This window comes from Talpa occidentalis, unplaced genomic scaffold, assembly GCF_014898055.3.
Source record: "Talpa occidentalis isolate TD23 unplaced genomic scaffold, MPIMG_talOcc4v2.1 talOcc4.5, whole genome shotgun sequence".
NCBI lineage: Eukaryota > Metazoa > Chordata > Mammalia > Eulipotyphla > Talpidae > Talpa > Talpa occidentalis.
The window spans coordinates 132019724-132037353 of record NW_023604861.1 but is presented as its reverse complement, the minus strand read 5'-3'; the positions used below and the strand labels follow the sequence as shown (position 1 = coordinate 132037353).

At 41.8% G+C, this 17630-nt stretch overlaps 1 protein-coding gene across 1 annotated transcript in view; it reads right to left on the bottom strand.

The window, feature by feature from the left end:
- The window catches only part of SMC6 (structural maintenance of chromosomes 6), a 55678-nt gene extending 38246 nt beyond the window's left edge, over positions 1-17432 (bottom strand). Inside the window, 4 exon segments of the mRNA XM_054701359.1 lie at positions 2953-3058; positions 5344-5461; positions 9349-9479; positions 17339-17432. Of these exon segments, the coding sequence (XP_054557334.1) occupies positions 2953-3058; positions 5344-5461; positions 9349-9474 (350 nt within the window). The 5' untranslated portion in view covers positions 9475-9479; positions 17339-17432.
- Positions 17433-17630: the final 198 nt, after the last annotated feature.

The following is a 17630-nucleotide window of genomic DNA, read 5'->3' as shown; positions in this document are numbered from 1 at the left end:
ACAAAAGATATTTTACTTCATTAACTCATATAATTACCTAGTATTAAGTAAATATACCTCATGAAAACATTCAAAAAGTAAAATGATTATTATATTTGCTTTCTGGATTATCACACTTAGACTAAGTATATCGAGACCTTCAGGGGTAGTAGTATCCTGTTGCTGTAAGAATTTAATAAGTTAAGAAAGGAAAGTTACTCAAAAACTTAAGGTTTAAGAAAAAAAGTCTTATAATAATAACTGTTGAGAAGTCCGGCTCAGGTAGTCAGACATAACGGAGCTGGGCGCTCACTATTGTCTCCCCACCTCTCACTTCTGCGGCTGACGCTGAAGCCCTCAAGTGAAGAGAGACTATGGAGAAAGTTCTTGCAGAATGACAAACAAGTAGATCCACAAGAGAATGTGGCTTCTTTCTTCACTCAGGAAGAACCTATGTGCCAGATGGAAATGACACTAACGGGAATGAGGGGCAAGGAATATAAAATGCCTTGTAAAAATATGATGCAAATCTGCTCCTTCTCTGGGAGACCAGTTCATCTGCAGTTAAGTTCTGTAGCCTTAGCTAAATAAATCAGGAACATACAGAAGCAACATGAGTTTTCATCCCTCCCTAATCCACTCTTTCAAGGCCTCAGCTGATGTGGGCTGGTGCTAAGACCCCATCACCAATACTAGTTTTGGGAAAGACAAGGGAGGGAAGAGTGCATGAGTGTGTTTAAGCAGGGAGCATGAACAGCAGGGAGCATGAGACTGTGGGTCACTGAGAAAGGTTTTCATAACAGTAGAAATATTAGAAGTCATTCATCATCACAGAAACACTGCAAAGGGCTGGTGGATAACCAACAGGTAAAGGGCCCCAAGCCACAGTTCTCTCACCAAATTAGGAAATCATCTCCAAGATCTGAAACTCCCCTCTCATCCCCAAAAGGGGATCAAAAATCCACCTGTCACAAATAGGGGGGATGTAATTAACTGAAAGGCTCAATGAGCTGATTCTGTAAAACAGTGATGACAGAATCAGAGACTATAAAATGAAAAGAATTTTATAAATATCAAGTGCTTTAAGTAAGGCAGGAAATAATAAGAGGAACAGTAATGAGTTAGGAAAAGCTGTTTATACTTTTTCAGATAAGGTTAGTTAAAAGATTGAGCCTAACTGTTATTATCTCTGTTTAAAATATATTCATGTTCCCATCTATATGCAGCAGTGCTCGCAAAGTTGTTGATTTAAGTTGGTCTTTTCTTTGTAAAGGTATTCTGAGGACAAGTTTCAGAGAGAAATTTGTGCTTTCAGGTACTAATCTAGTGGAAAATAAAAGTATTTATTTGAGACTAAGATATTTAAAAGATCAATGTGTTATGTAGCTAGGCAGACCAGATGACTGTTTAAGACAACTAAGGAATAGGCAGTTAAGTATGAGAAACTCACACAGAGTTAAGATCATTAACTTAAAATGACTAAACTGGGCCTCCCTGGTGGTGTAGGGGTTAAGTCTCGGCACTATCAAAGCTGCAGCACAAGTCTGATCCCCAGCCAAGGAGCTGACCCACAGCACACTCTCCTGTCTTGCCCACTGCTCCCCTCAGCAGTGTATTTCAGTAGATCTACCTGTTCTGCCCCCCGCTCTGTCTCTGATGAATCCTCACCCCCCGCACCTCTGTCCTATTTCCCAGATCCTCCATGGAGAAAAAAAAAAAAAGACGTTAGAAAAAAAGACTAAACTAACTAATTTTGGCTACAGACATAATTTTGGTTGGGGACTGGGGGAGAAGACCTTGCTGGGCTGGGGCCCAAATATAAGCAGAGCCAGGAAATAGCTGCAGAATTGTTACCAAATAGTTCTTTGCAAGGTCATGTAGCATGGGAAATAATTTTCTGTGCATATTTCTGAGTCCTCCTCCTGAGTTAACTTGGAACCCCGGCTGAGGGTTATGATTCCTAAGGATTCTGAGAGTTATATAAGCCTGAAGTCCTGATTCATGGTCAGTCACTAATTATTTTAGTAATAAAATAAGGAAGAGTCAAATGACTCTATGACACTGAGCAGAAGGAAAGTCTATTATATGAGAAAAAAAAGAAGACATCACTGTAAATTATCAGAGTTGGTGACGTTCTGGGCTCTTGGCATTTGGGAGAAATGAGCAGTGGGTGCAGCCTCACACTGGAGCAAGCATGATGGAGTTTAGAACATCTAGTTACTAGAAACAAAAATCCCTTCAAAGTTATGTGGAGTGGTATTAAAAAATAACAAAGAATCAGCCTGAAAAGATAGGTGTTAATGGGAAAAGGCCATGAGTCTATATAATGCAAACTGGACAATATGTAGTTATGTGAAGGCAAGAGACAACAAAAAGAAACGCAAAAGTAAAGATAAAGAGGGCAGATAGATGTCCATTCCCAGGGGTCAAGACGGACCACAAACAGACTTGGGATTGTGGTGCGCAAAACAAACTCACTGGCAAACCACCTGGTAGAGGGTATAAAATCGGAGTCAGAGAGAGGAATACTTCTTTGGAATTCTAAAGAATGCTGGAGGCAGGAATGCTGTGCAGGGACACCTTGCCTGGCCACTCACTATATTTTTGCCCAGAGCATACTGCAGAAGACCTGATAAGGCTTTGAAGAAGTTAAAAATACAATGTTTATAAATATTCCTTTAAATGGAAGTACACAGACTTATCACTGGCCTTCTCCTAGAAAGGTAAGAGATGCGAGAGTATCAGTGGGCAGGCACAGGCAACAATTACACAAGCCGCCTGTCTGGAGAGGATAACAAGAACAGTGGGCCGAGCTGGCAACAAGGGGCAGGCGAAAGCAATGGAAAGCAATGACACATATGCTCCAGGCCCCGGGGCCAATTCACTTCCCGCAATATTTGCACACACTGGGCATCTAAAGTGCTTGTCTCTGACTGAAGAATTGAAAAACACATATAGGAAGTAAACACTTACTTTTGGCCATCTTTCACAAAACCTTTTAGAGACGATCCTCTATTAGTAGCAACTGCTTTTCCACCAAGACCAACTATGAGAGCTGTGAGTACTGCACTCTTCCCACCTAAAGAAACAGGTTGAAGAAATCACCATCATTAGAGAGAAAAGGCTGACTTCCACAATTTCAGGTAGAAAGATTTCTAAATGAAAATGTAAAATTAGTCTAACCCTGAAATAATGTTATAACTCAATTATAATTTTCTTCCAGTGCCAAAGCAGCAAACTTAAAGTTGTACATATCATGAAATAATTATCCAATGCTTTTAGAAAAAAATTAGTACATTTCAGGAATCAAATGTGTGCCACTAATACGGAAATGGAAGAAATAGCTGACATCTTCCCAGTCTAAAACTCTCACTGTATTATCTTGATCCATTAGCCTATTGAATGAATTTATCTACTTACATATACACTTAATTCAACTAATTTTATTATAGTCTAATGTAATTACAATTTGGTTTTCTCATAAATTCTCAGAAGTCAAAATCTATTTTTAACTCTCCAGGGCAAGCTCCACAGACCATGAATGCTGTGTTTCAGTCAATGCCTCAACTTCAAAATCAGACCGTTAACAGGCACTCACATATTTGTTGAATGAATTAACTTAAAGATGACAAAGTAACCAAAATCAAATATCTTATATAACATTGTGTCAATTATCATCACTACTCTGAATATTCATTTTCTAGCTCTTTGAAAAGTGTACTTTGTCTTCCCTAAGGGGCAGAAGATATCACAAGCTGAAATTCCAAAATCTCTAACAACTACCCAAAATATGGTCACCATTTTCTCATCTCTATGATCAGCCAACTCAGTCAGCTCTTACCAGTTCATGATCTTCCAAGCATACCCCAGCTGAACCAACACACCCGACAGCCCAATTGATTTCCGTTCAAATCCCTATTCTACTTCTCATTTTTCTTCTTTACCATGTTCATGACTCCCCCACATTACTTTTAAAGTTTTATCAGCAAACTCAGTTACAAAAGTTAAAGAGAAAAAAAAAGACCTAAATGCAGAGCAACCAGCCCATTGTGTCTGTTCCACGTGACTCCCTGTGGCACTGACCCTTTTATCCATCCTCTGGAAAAACATTTTCCTCTTGACTAAATAACAGAATGGGGAAAACAAAGAGCAACTACTACGCATACCGTGGAGCGACACACACCTGGTTTCATGTCCTAGCACTGTCACCAGCGGTAGACCAGGGCCAGCCTCCTCTCCCTGTGCACCATCAGTCAAGCAGTCAAGCGGCAACACCTCCGGCCTGGCTGGCCTACCACAAAAGCTGCCTATCTGGTCCTTTCTCCACAATGTAATCAGTTTGCTTAAAAAATACTGACCGTGCCATTCCTTCACTCAAAAAATTTAAATGGTTCCCTTCTAACTTCTGAATAAAATCCCCAAATCTCTATCACGGCATACAAGATACTCAATGTTATCACCTACAACCTGACTCCCCTGTGACAGCTTCTGCACCTCCGCAGCATGTCCACTGCAACACCCTCTGAGGCTGCTCTCTACATGTCTGCTTCTATCTCTCAAACCTTTGCAGAAGAGCACTCTTTACCTGTGACACCTAAGTTTCTTCTTCCCTAATCAGAACCAGAAAATCTAAAATTTCATTTAAATACCAGCACAACTACCTCCTGTTTTAGAGCTTTCACTGGCCACAACAGCGAGGATTAGTTCCCTTCATGGCTGGATTCCTATGGCTCTTTATGCTCTACTACAGCACTTAAAAGTGGTAAGACACAGGTGTGTCAACCCCCGTGTGGCTAGTGTGTCTACTTTTCTATGGTTGTGACCTGCAAGGTAATGCTTTATTCCAAAGAATAAGTAGAAAATGTTTACCCTGCTTGCACAAATAATGAATGTAGAGTTAACTCATTTTCTTAAACTGCAAACTGGCAGCTTCATGGTTGTAAGTTGTTGAGGTGAAACTTAGATTCATCAGCACTGTCATCTATTTCAAAAGTTAATGCATTTTAAAATCAAAGTACTGCTGGGCCTCCCCGGTGGCGCAGCGGTTGAGCGCTGGGTTGCGAAGCTGCCCGCGGCCTCTGCGGCGCCGGTTCGATCCCCGGCTGCTCCCCGGCCACCAGAGGAGGGTCCCACATGGCGTGCAGACCTCTCCTGCCGCCCGCTGCTCCCCTCAGCAGTGTACTTCGGTCCTTCTGCCTGCTCTGCTCCCCGCTCTGGCTCTGGTGAATTCTCTCATCCTCCCGCGCTTCTGACTGTACCCAGTGCATGTATAAACAAAACAAACAAACAAACCAGCAAACAAATAAATAAGCATGCCTCTATAAACAAAGTACTGCTCATTGTCAGCAATTCTCAAATACTCACTTCCATTGTTGCCAACGACAAAGTTGACATTAGAACCAAATTTAAAGGGTCCAAGCATGGAATGACACATGAAATTTCTTAGCTGAATACTCTCAATTATTCCAACTTCTGCTGCAGTCTGTTAATAAAAAACAATGGAAGAAAACAATCAATCTGTCAAATTCACACACTATAATCACCCAAGCATTTGCTGGCAGAAAGATCAGCAGTTTACCAATGAAGAAAACTACAGAAAGTAAATGTTAATTTCAAAATCAATGAGTAAGATTAAAAAAATTGGGAATATTACATGAATGGCCACTTGCTTTTGAGTCTGTAAAGGATCTAGGCTATTACATGGTTTCTTTTTTTTTTTTAATAAATTTTTACTAAGGTAAAATTGGTTTATAGTACTATATAAAAGCAGGAGCACAGCACTGTGACTCTACATCTACAAACACTACATCACGATTGTCATAAAAAGCCTCGTTTCCATCCATCACCTTTACCCATTTCACCCACCTCCCAACTCGCTCTCTTCTCTGCTAACCACCAGTCTGTTTTCCGTATCTAAGGATTTGTCTTTATTTTCTTTTGTTTCTTCCTTTGCTGTTTCTTTGTATTCCACATAATGTGAAGGCATATGGTATCTATCATTCCCATCTGACTTACACCACTTACGCCTCTAGGTCCATCCATGTTGTCACAGTGACAAGATTTCATACTACTACTAGCTGAGTAATATTCTACTGCATATACATACCACATTTTTGATCCATTCATCTACCATTGGATACTTAGATTGTTTCCCTATCTTGCTATTACAAATAATGCTGCAATGAATATAGGGGAGCACCTACATATATGGTCTTCTTGTGTTCTTCAAATACCCAGAAATGGGACAGCTGGATATATGGCATCTCTAGTCTTAGTTTTATGAGAAATCACCACACCGCCTTGTAAATGTAAAATGGGGGCATCCTTTTACATCCCCGCTGACAGCATAGGAAGGCCCCCTTTTCCCCAGGACCTCACGTGTTGTTTCTTGCCTTTCTAACAGGTGTGAGGTAATAGCTCATTGTGGTTTTGACTTGCACTCCCTAGCAGGTATCACATGGCTCGTAACAGAAACAATGCTAACACTGTGAGTCACATAATTTTCTGCCGTGGGAGGGGGAAGTCTGCACATTGTGGGATGGATATTTAACATCATCTCTAGCATACATACAGACATCTCCCCTCCCCAGTGACAACCAAAAATATATCCAAACATGGCTAAATATTCAGGGGGAAGAGTAAAATCCCTTCTGGTTGAGAACCATTGGAGAAATGAAGTTTCTTGAAAAATAATCATTCTGCCAGTGTTTAGGATATTGGATTCACCTGAGTTCTGAGAGTTCTCTGTATACCAAGATACGAGTACTCTGTCAGATATGTGATTTTTATAAACATTTTCTCCCCATCTGCGATTTAACCGTGTCATCCTTTTAATAGGGTCTTTGTGGAAGAAAAGTTTTTAATTTTGATGTGGTCCAATTTATCAGTTTTCCATTTTCAGGCTAGAGCATCTGGTGTCGAGTCAAACAATTCCTTGCCTGGCCCTCGATCCCAAAGATCTCTGGCTTATTTCTGGAAGTCTTATGGTCATATATCTTCAGTTAAGTCTGTTACCCAATTTTGAGTTAATTTTTGTATAAGGTATGAAACTTAGGTTGAGGTACATTTTTTAGCCTATAGATATCCTATTGCTCCAGCACCATTTGTTTAAAAGGATCTGTGAAATGCCTTGCACCTTTGTCAGAAATAAGTTTGTCATGATTTGTGGGGGACCATTTCCACATTTCCTTCTACTGTACCACTGAGCTTTCGCTTTGCCAGTACTATATGGTCTTGATTACTATAAGTATGTAAGTCTTGAAAATGGGAAGACTGATTGCTGAACTTACTTTCTTCTTTTTAAAATTGTTTTAACTATTCTATTTCCATTGCCTCTTCATATAAATTTTTGAATAAATTTGTATCTATAAAGTTTTCTTGCTAGCATTTTGATAAGTGTTGCATCAAATCTGTGTATCACTGCAAGAAAGATCTGATATCTTTTTTATATTGAATATTCCAATATATCAGTACAGAGTGTCTCTCCATTTATTTAAGTCTTATTAGATTCCTTTTATCAGTACTACATAGTTTTCAGCATCCAAGTTCTCTATGTATTTTGTCAGATTTAGACCTAATGGTTTTTTAGCAAATGGCAATGGTATTATATTTTGAAGTTCAATGTACTTGTGTTCAATGCTAGTATGTAACAACTGACCTTTTGGGAAAAAAAAAAAAATTCTTATCTCTTACAACCTTGTTGAAAGCTTTTATTCTAAGTTTTGTTGTTTTGTTTTGTTTTTTTCCCCCGTAGATTCCTAGAGGTTTTGCATGTAGATAATCGAGTCATCTGCAAATAGCTAGTTTTATCTTTTCTTTTCCAACCTATACAGTTTTTGTTTTCTTTTGTTTTATACACCGGCTAGATCTGCCAGCACCAAGTTAAATAAGAGTGAACAGGCATTCTTGTACATGGATCTTAGGAAAAGACATTCAATGTTTCACCATTAAGTATAACATTAATAGCTAGTTTTCTGGTCTTATGTTGAGGAAGTTCTCTATTTCTACTTTTCTGGGAATTTTAATCATAAGTGGATAATGAGTTTTGTCCTAAGTTTTTCACCTTCCAGTGACATGATAATGTGATTTTCCTTCTTTGGTCTCTTAAAACAGTCAATTACTAATTTTCACATATTGCACCAGGCTTGCAAGCCTAGAATAAACCTCAGTTAATTATGGTATACAGTTTCTTGTATATATTGCTGAATTCAATTTGTTAATACTGTATTAAGAAGTTCTGCACCCACGTTTATGAGGTATAGTGGACCCACTCTGTCTGGTTTTGGTATCAAAGTAATGAATTAGAAAAGTGTTCCCTCCTTTTGTGTTTTTTGGGAAAGATTGTGTAGAATCATGTAATAATTCTTTAAACATTTGGCACAATTCTCCAATCAAACCAACTGGGCCTGAAGATAATTTTTTTTTTAAGAGTTTTCAAATGACAAATTTCCCTAATAGTTGTAGAGTAATTCAAATTATTTTTTTCATATTGGGTGAATTATGATAGTCTGAGTTTTTAAGGAATTGGTCTACTACATTGTTGTCAAATTTATGTGCATAGAATTATTAACAGTATTCCCTTAATATTCTTTTGATGTTTGTAGGGCCACTGCTTCATTCCTGATTCTGGGAATTTGTGTCTTCTTTTTTAATGTTTATTGAGGTAAAGCTGGTTTACACCACTATATATATTTTAGGGGTACAGATTCAAAAGTCTACAGATGTTTGCTATCCTATTACACCTACCTCCAAAGCCCCAAAATCCTCTACCATAATCCAGTGGACCACCTCTTTACTCTGTTCCCATTCCCTCCCCACCTTTCCGGTAGCCTCAGTTCTGCAGTCAGGATTTCAGGCGTTTGTTTTTGTCTGTTCCTTTGCTTTGTTTCTTTATATACCATATGAGTGAAATCATCCAATAGCTGTCTTTCTCCTTCTGACTTATTTTGCATAGCATAATCCTCTCCAGTTCCATCCATGTAGTCCCAAATGGCAAGATTTTATCTTTTTCTTGTTGAGCTGAATAGTATTTCACTGTGTCTGTGCACGCCACATCTTCCTACTCCACTCATCTGACCTTGGGCACTGAGGCTGTTTCCACATATAGGCTATCATAGATCATTTGCGTCTTCTTTCTTTTTTCCCAGTCTTAGTTGAGGTCTGTTGATTTTATTGGTATTTCAAAAGAATCATTCTTTGTTTCATTATTTTCTCTACAAATATTTCTATCAATTAACATAAACTTCAAAAGTTATTTTACCTCAGATTCTTGAACCTTGCTTTGTTTTCACTGATATTACCCCAAACATGGCATAAACCAAACACGAGAACATGCCAATCGAAAACAGAACTTTATACTCTTGCTCTTACCAAAGTGGAAGTGCCATTAGTGAAGGAAACTGTACATTCATCTTCATCAAAATCCTCCAAGTCTTCTAATCTTGGTCTTTTTGCATTTTCAGGAGAGAAGAAATTTTCTTCCTTTCTCTTGGCCATCAGGTCTGAACAAATTTAAAGTGACAATGAGAAGTGCAGCAACCACATTTCTGTTCTACATTTAAACTTAAAATAAATCCATAATGTTTGAAGTTGTAAGTACATGTCCATTCATTTTAACTTAAAAGAAAAAAAATTAAAACTATCATTTGCCTGGTGGAAGGGGCCACAAGCCAGAGGCTGTTGGTTCCACTAGAGGCTGAAAGGCCAGGAAACAGATTCTCTAGCGGAGGCCCCAGAAAGTAACACAGCTCTGCTGTCATTTATTTTAGCTCTGTGAGACTTGGGTAAGATTGCCTTTAGACAGAAATAAATGGTAATAAACTTGTGTTTAAAAAAAAAAATCTTAGGCCTCCCTGGTGGCGCAGGCAGTTGAGCGCAGCACTGTGAAGCTGTCCACAGCCTCTGCAGTGTGGGTTTGATTGCGGCTGGCTGGCAGGCCGGCCGGCAAGGGTCCCACATGGCGAGCAAACCTCCCCTGTCTCTCCCGCTGCTCCCCTCAGCAGTGTATTTCATCACTCTGCCTGTTCTGCTCCCCGCTCTGTCTCTAGTGAATCCTTTCACCCTCCCGCGCATCTGGCCTGGACTCCAGTTCTTGTATAAATAAGTAAATAAATCTAAAAAAAAAAAAAAAATCCATCAGTACATACCACAGTAGTTGATTTTACTTTAGAGATATTCATGACCCAGCTTTTACTGCCAAGAGCCTACTTAAATGTGTTGATTCCTAAACTTACAAGAGGTCAGAGATTTTTATCTGTCAAAATAGTTCTAGTTTCCTAGAGGATGGAGAGAATGCATAATGTCTTCAAAATTATTACAGAGCAATCATATAATTTATAAGTTAATAGCAAATCAGATAAAACTTATTTTCTCAAAGCATATTCTGAAGCAGTTTTGCCAAGCAACAGTGGTTTCCCTTAACTGTCCCCTAAGGAAACAGTTCACATTGTTTTTTTAACCAATGTACTAAAAATGCATAGTTAAAAAGTTAATATTTTTTAAATTACACAAGATTTTCTAAACATATAAATAATGAACCTTAGGTGAAAACGGACAACCTATGACTGAAATGCAATTATGACTACTCTGCTGCTTTCATTCTTCTCTGTGAAATACACTTATAATCTAACGACCGCAGAAATGGGAAAAAATTCCTAGTATACGTGATCTAAAATTTCTAGGATACAAGAATACGAGGACTACTTCTAGTCTCAACTCACTGAAGGTAGCAGCAGATAGAGATTTTTCTCTCTCATTAAGTAGGAAAGATTCTACCCAGTTCTCACCAGAAGGGATGAGAGCCGTGTCCAATGGCTTGCACACAGGGCCAGGAAACCAGTCTTGCGTGTGTGCTGGGAGGCCAGTGGAGAGGAGCTCCACAGAGTATGAAGCAGTAGGGAAACAGGAGAACCAGAAAGGGAGGGCAAGGGAGAAAGTCAGAGTATTTAATTTTTTAATCCACTGCTTTCCAAATGACAGAACCAATTTTGCAGAAATACTAAATATATGTGTACTTTGAAGGAACTTCTTTGAAGAGCTTTTCAGGTTTTGTTACTGTGACAATGTATGCTTCATTACGTGAAATGAATAGTTTTCCTATCTTTTTAATGCTCTTAAAATCACTTCAATGGTATGACATTTAAAATGATTCTTAAAAGTGAGGAAGAACTAAGCATAAAGCTATTAGAAGAGTGGTGACAATTTTAAAGTTAATTTAGAAATCACTTCCACTTCTTTCTTGTATGCTGGTTTTTATAGTTCTAGTGTGTATTCTTGAACCAACTTTTCCGTAATTTTATTTTCCAACACATTGATAATTTGAAGCTTTAAACTTGGTAATGGTGCACGGGTGCCTTGGGCAAGGAAATTCTATGGGGACTCAATCTGAGGCGGTGGGGGGAGGCAAATATTGTTTAAATAAATAATAAAAAAAATAAGTAAAATAAAACAAATAAGTTTGAATCTCAAAAAAAAAAAGCTTCAAACTATACACAATTACCTTGTTTTCTAAAATCCTCATCTGTAGTTATGACTCTTTCATGCAAATTCAATTGATTTAATTTGAAAACTATTTTTAAACAATTTTCCCAAAAATGAGTATGGATTTATTAAATCTAGGTTTCCTTTAGTGGAAATATTTTAATACTTATTCATACCCTTTTATACAATGAAATATAGGTGAAATGCAGTGTGTTAGAGTTGTCTTTAATTCTTCCACGGTACAAAATTAAGCAACCAGAGACTTCCACTTCCTCTTAGAAGATGTAGCTATTCCTCCTGCTTAATAAAACTAAAATCCTAGAAATTAAATGTAAAACAAATCTAAGACCCTGAAAGAGAATCAGACCAGCTAGGGAACTCAGGACTTGAGGAGTGACACAGCACGAATTTCCCTGCTTCGCCTCAAATAACCCAGAAGCTGAAGAAGGCAGCATCTGGGGAAACAGTCACAGGTACAGGGTTGGGGGTGTGGGGGGAAACTAAATGAAAGTTTGAAACTTTATCTAGCCAGAGAGCCTGGAAAAGGACAGCCTAACAAGACCCACCCCTGCTACCACCAGAAAAAAAACAACAACAAAACCACCACACCTCTAGCAATAATCATTCTACCCTAGCCAAACACCACTGAGAAAACCTGGCCCCACCTGATCCCAGCCCTAAGCCAGGAAAGGCCAAGTGGAGAGCCTGTGTTTCCAAGCCTGGCCAGACCCTAAGGAGGCATGGCAACACCCACCAGCTCAAGTGTCAGAGAAGGCATGTAGGTCTAGTAGGGAGCTGTGATAAATGGTATAGGGGAGATTACCTTGAGAGCCCAGACATCCAACCCCAGCAGGGAATAATAGGGTGCTACTTAACCCCCTTCCCCTTAAATGTAATCAAGAGGCATACTGCCTAGAGGTAAGGAGGCCCCTCCCCCACTGCATTGTCCATAAAGACCATGGGGGGACTGGCCCTCCCAACCCCACCCAGCAGAACTGCTGCCAAGGAAAGAGCTCTGGTAAAGTTCTAGAGCTGAGGTTCTCCATGTCCTGCCCATGGTCCATTAGGACAGTGGTTTCTGGCTTTTTAAAATTCACTAAGAACCTCAAAGAGCTTTTGTTTTTATCTACCACATTATAAATTAAAGCCAAGAAGATTTTCAAATCAGAACACACCAGTTCAAATCGCAACAAACATCAGAACAATGACATCACCATATCTCATAATCGCTGCAGAACTCCATTGTACCCTCAAGAGTGAATGGAGTGAAAAGGGCAAATAACATCTTACTATTATGAAAAGTTTTGATCATATAAACCCTTTGAAAGAGTTTCATGGGTTCCTGGATCACCCTCTGTAACTACTGTTGTGGGAGACACAGTAACAAGTCCAGGACTCACTCCCATGAATTATAAGACATAGCTAGAAGCAACGGTCACAGCCGCCGAGAAGCTGACCATACAAGGACCTGCTGTCTCCTGATACTCAAAGTGTGGTCCAAGGACCAGCAAGTAGCATCATCATCTCCTGAGAACATAGAGGATTTATCCAGACCCCAGATCCCACCCTTCAGCAAGTGGACCAGAATCTTTTTTTAATAAGATGTCATAAGCACATTTAAAGTGTAAGAAGAATTCCTATTGGACTTTATCATATTCTGGACGCAATGAGAAACGTAATTTATAACGATAAATCAAATACCATTTAAAAAGGTTTATTAACACCCAAAGGACACTCAACCTAAACAAATACCTTTGGAGACTATTAGCATTACATTCACAATTATGCAATACTAACATCTGGTTTACAAATAACTGAATGATTCTTACAGAAGTCAAAACTTAAAAAGCAATCATGTTTCTCAAATTATTTAATAGCAAGAGTTAATGTATACTAGTTTCAAATTTCACTGATTTAAAATTTCCTGGCACACTACAGCTGTTCTATTCCCAACACTTTTTCTCTCTCATCCACCCTCTTTCCCTGCTCAATGCCTGAGCAACAGTTTATTTATTATAGAAAAGATTAAGCATCATTTATGGATTTTCAAACATTAAATACCCTTTCAGGCAATGTTTTCACTAATGCAATATACATGATCTCGCAGTTAGCAGGCACTCAGACATCAGCTGACCGCTTTCAGAATTTACGACTGGAAAAAGGCAGTTTTTCACGTAAAATTGAGGGGACGAGCACAAAGGTAAATGTGGTAAGCTTCTTACAATAAATGTGAAGAGTCACAGAAGACAGCACTACCTGAACAGTGTGGTTTTTATTTGCTGTGCTTGGACTGGGATTTGCAGTTTGCTGTTTGGTTGCCATGGTAACCTGAGGAACAGTAACTGATGGATTTTACCTTTTAAAATAGGAATCACTTTGCAATTTAATGATAATGAATTTTTCAAATTACATATGATGGTTGTGTTAGACACAAATTAAAATAGTAAGATGGTTTCTTCTAATGGACTAAAAACAACAGGTGCAAAGAAAAATATTTTTTAAATCTCTGGAAAACACAGAAAAGGAAAAGCTCCTCTGTATTTTCAATACATTCATAAAGCTCTTCATGGTTTTCAATATTGGTTATGTACAGTTAAAAAAAAACAGAATTAAGGAGCACATCATTTCTCCCTCATAAGCAAACTTCATCAGAAACAGGAAGGGTGGCAAAGAGCAGATCATCAATAAAAAATGTTCGAGAAGAAAACGTAATCGCCAATGGATCATTACAGCAAGCATATGCACAAAAGATTGGAGATCAAATACATTTTAAAAGGATTATAAATTTCTGAATTTTACTTTTTATTATGAGCACCTCATAAGTCATACTTCCCATTAGTGGCAAAGTAGAGATTAACAACAAGGAGAATAGACATAACAGAATTGGAACTACCAAGAGAAAAACTGTGGCTGAAAAGGTGTAAACTTCTGCTACTTCTGATTCTGTTGCAGTAGATATCCTCCCGATTCTATTCCTCCCACCACCATAAACATACTCATTCTGCATTAAACCACATTTTTTTTAAAGATTTATTTATTTATTTATACAAGCACTGGGCATTGTCAGAAGCGCCGGAGGGTGAGAGAATTCACCAGAGTGGTGAGCAGAACAGGCAGACTGAAGAAATACACCGCTGAGGGGAGCAACGAGCGTGGCAGGAGAGGCCTACACGCCATGTGGGACCCTCGCCCCCTCGCCGGGCCGGGGATCAAACCGGCGCTGCAGAGGCTGCAGGCAGCTTCGCAGCCCAGCGCTCAACCGCTGCGCCACCAGGGGAGGCCCAAACAACCACATCTTTAACTGTACTGACTTACTAATTAAGCAAATGACTTGGACTTTACCATAAAGACATGAGGTGCAATAGATAACAAATATGTAAGTGAAAAAGTTCATAAATCCATCCATCAATTTTGCACCAGCCAAACTGGGAAGTACCATGCACAGCATTGCAGATAATAAAATCTGAACCCGCACAGGTTTGTGTTTTCAAAACAACCCTCAATATAGAGGGCAGCTGGAGCTGAGAGTGATACTAGGGGCAAAGAGACTAGTCTAATGGGTGAGTGGAGTCTAATGGGTGAGTGGCAATGGACGAACAGGGGCGCTATCAGTAAAGAGGGGAAGAGATGAAGCGCGAGTTAAAAGACCAGGTACAGTCTTTTAAGTGGGTGAGTACAATTAACATTTGTGGAATTACTACTTACTAACTTTAGAGAAAAACTATTTCCTTTAAGCCTCAAAATCCTTAGGACGTAAATATTGTCCTTATTTTATAGAAGGGGATGTTCAGACTCAGGTGAAAACCATTTGACCAGGGGTATGCAGCCAACCTTAGCAGCACTCAGATCCAAAGCCAGGTTTGTCAAAACAGTCAAACCTATTTATTGCCCAGTTCCTCCTGGTATGAACTAGGTTCAGTAACACTTTAACTGATGCAAGGCAGTGAAATTGGCTATTAATCTACTCATCTTCTTGCCTATCATCCCTCAATGTATAAAACTACAAAGATTCTGTTTTGAGGTGTCCCTCTAGTGTTACTATTCAAGGCAAATAAAAGTTGGAACTTGCTTTATAAAAACATTTTGTGCGTTTTATTTCCAGAAACAATCCTCACACTTAATGCCAAGTGTGGAGCAGGTTAATATTTAATGCCAATAGATGGAGAGGTTTTGGCAAGGAAGACGATAAATAATACACTTATCTCGCTTGAAAACTATCAGAACTGCTCCAGGGATATTGAGATAGAGACCAGTTGTTAGTAAAATAGACTCTGCAGTAGCGATGGATTGGGGAATGTAGTTAAGAAAGCTACAGACATTATTTTTAATTCGTTTACTAGGGCAAGAATGTTAAGTGAGAAAAGACAGAACTCATTGAACTAGTGAATCAACAATGTTAACAGTTAAATGACCCTTGGTCATGGGGGGGGGGAATATGTGTGTGTGTGTGTGTGTGTGTGTGTGTGTGTGTATACTCAGCTGTGACTATTATGTGTCAATTATAATACCTACTATTATGGGGAAAATTTGAGTTTCTTCTTTACTAATTCCTGAAAGTCAGTCAAATACAACTTTGATCAATATTCTTAACCTGGATAGAAATGCGATAGTCAAGGTTTACGCAAGTTTCTATCTAACATTCTACATGGAGGCGGTAAAGCTTTGGGGAATAAAATCTGCTTTCCACTTCAGTGGGTCATTTTGCGCTCATGCTTTGCCCCGGCGCACTGTTAGGTGCTTCCCTCTTACCATAGACATATTTAGCGCTACAACTCCGCCCCAACAGACACGCACACTTATTTAAGACTCTTAAGAGTCTTAAGACTCTTAATTTAAGTTGTTTTCCGCCAAATACAGAACAAAAGCTGACGCTTAAAGCGCTGGTGCCAATTTGCCCAAGGCCACACAACTGTGGCTCCATCTGACACGCGCCCCGAAAACACGCCGAGCAGCTCTGAGCTGGGGATCTCCACACTTGTCTGCACTGACAGGCGGCCAGGAAAGGGAGCTCGCCACACTCCAACGCCAAATTATCTCCTTGATACTCCAGACTGAGCTAAATGAACGCACGCAGAAGTTCCGAGGCGCCCCCCGGCCCCCCAAAACACACCCGCAGGTCGGTCTCGTCCACCGCCCGCGCGGGTCAGATCTTTAAGCGCCTCGGGGCAGCCGTCCGCAGGCAGAGGTGCGTACCCGTCTTCTCTGAAACAAGCACCCCAGAAAACTTGTCTTTCAAACTCGGCTGCTCACCTCCTGCTCGTGGGGCGCACGGAGCCCCGCGCCCCCCGCCCCGGCGTCCCCGGGGCGCAGCACCCAGCGGCCGCCTTCTCGGGGCTCTGCCCGTCTCGCCCTTTCTGTCCTGCAGCCCCGCGGTCCGCACCCCCGGGGGCCCCCCCTTTCCACGGAGCGAGAGGGAGACCGAGGCCCGGGGCCCCCGCCCCAGGGTCCCGCGTTTCCGCGGCCGCGGGGGGCACGCGGCGCCCCTCGGCGCGGTCCGCACGCAGCCCCGGCGCAAACTTGAGCGCGCGCGGCATCCCCGGAGAGGAGCCGCCGCCGGGCCCGGCTCCCGCTCCGCCCGCCCGCCCGCCCGCCGGCCGGCGCCCCGACTCCTCCCGGGCTGGGGGCCGGGCGCGGGGCGCGGGGTCCCGGCCGGGCCGGTCTCGCCGCCGGGGCCGCCGAAGGCGCGGCCCAGCCCCGCGGGGCAACTTCCCGCGACGCGGCGCCGCCTGCGGGGAGGCGCGAAGCCCGCGCTGCCGCCGGGCCGGGCCGGGCCGGGCCGGGTGGGCGCGGCGCGGCGGCGGGGCCGGGGCCGGGCCGGGCCGGGCCGGGCGGGCGGGGCGGGGCGGGGCGGGGGCCGGCGGGGCGCGCGCCCTCACCCTACCTCCAGCAAGTCCGAGTCTCCCCGGGAACCCGATCGGCGGGGCAGCCGCGGCGCGACCGGACGCTCAGGGCGCCGCGGGGCGTCTCGGCCTCGGCTGGCGCCGTTGGCCGCCGGGAACCGCGCGCCGGCCGCGGAGGAGGCAGCAGCCCGGCCGCCCGGCGCCCACCGCGGGACGCTCCGCGCCTGCGCCCCGCCCCCCGCCCGCCGGGACTCCGCCCGCGCCTGCGCCGTTCGGAGTTTTCGCGCCACTGGCGTCGACGGGGAGGGGCCGGAAGTGCCCCTGGCGGCCGGG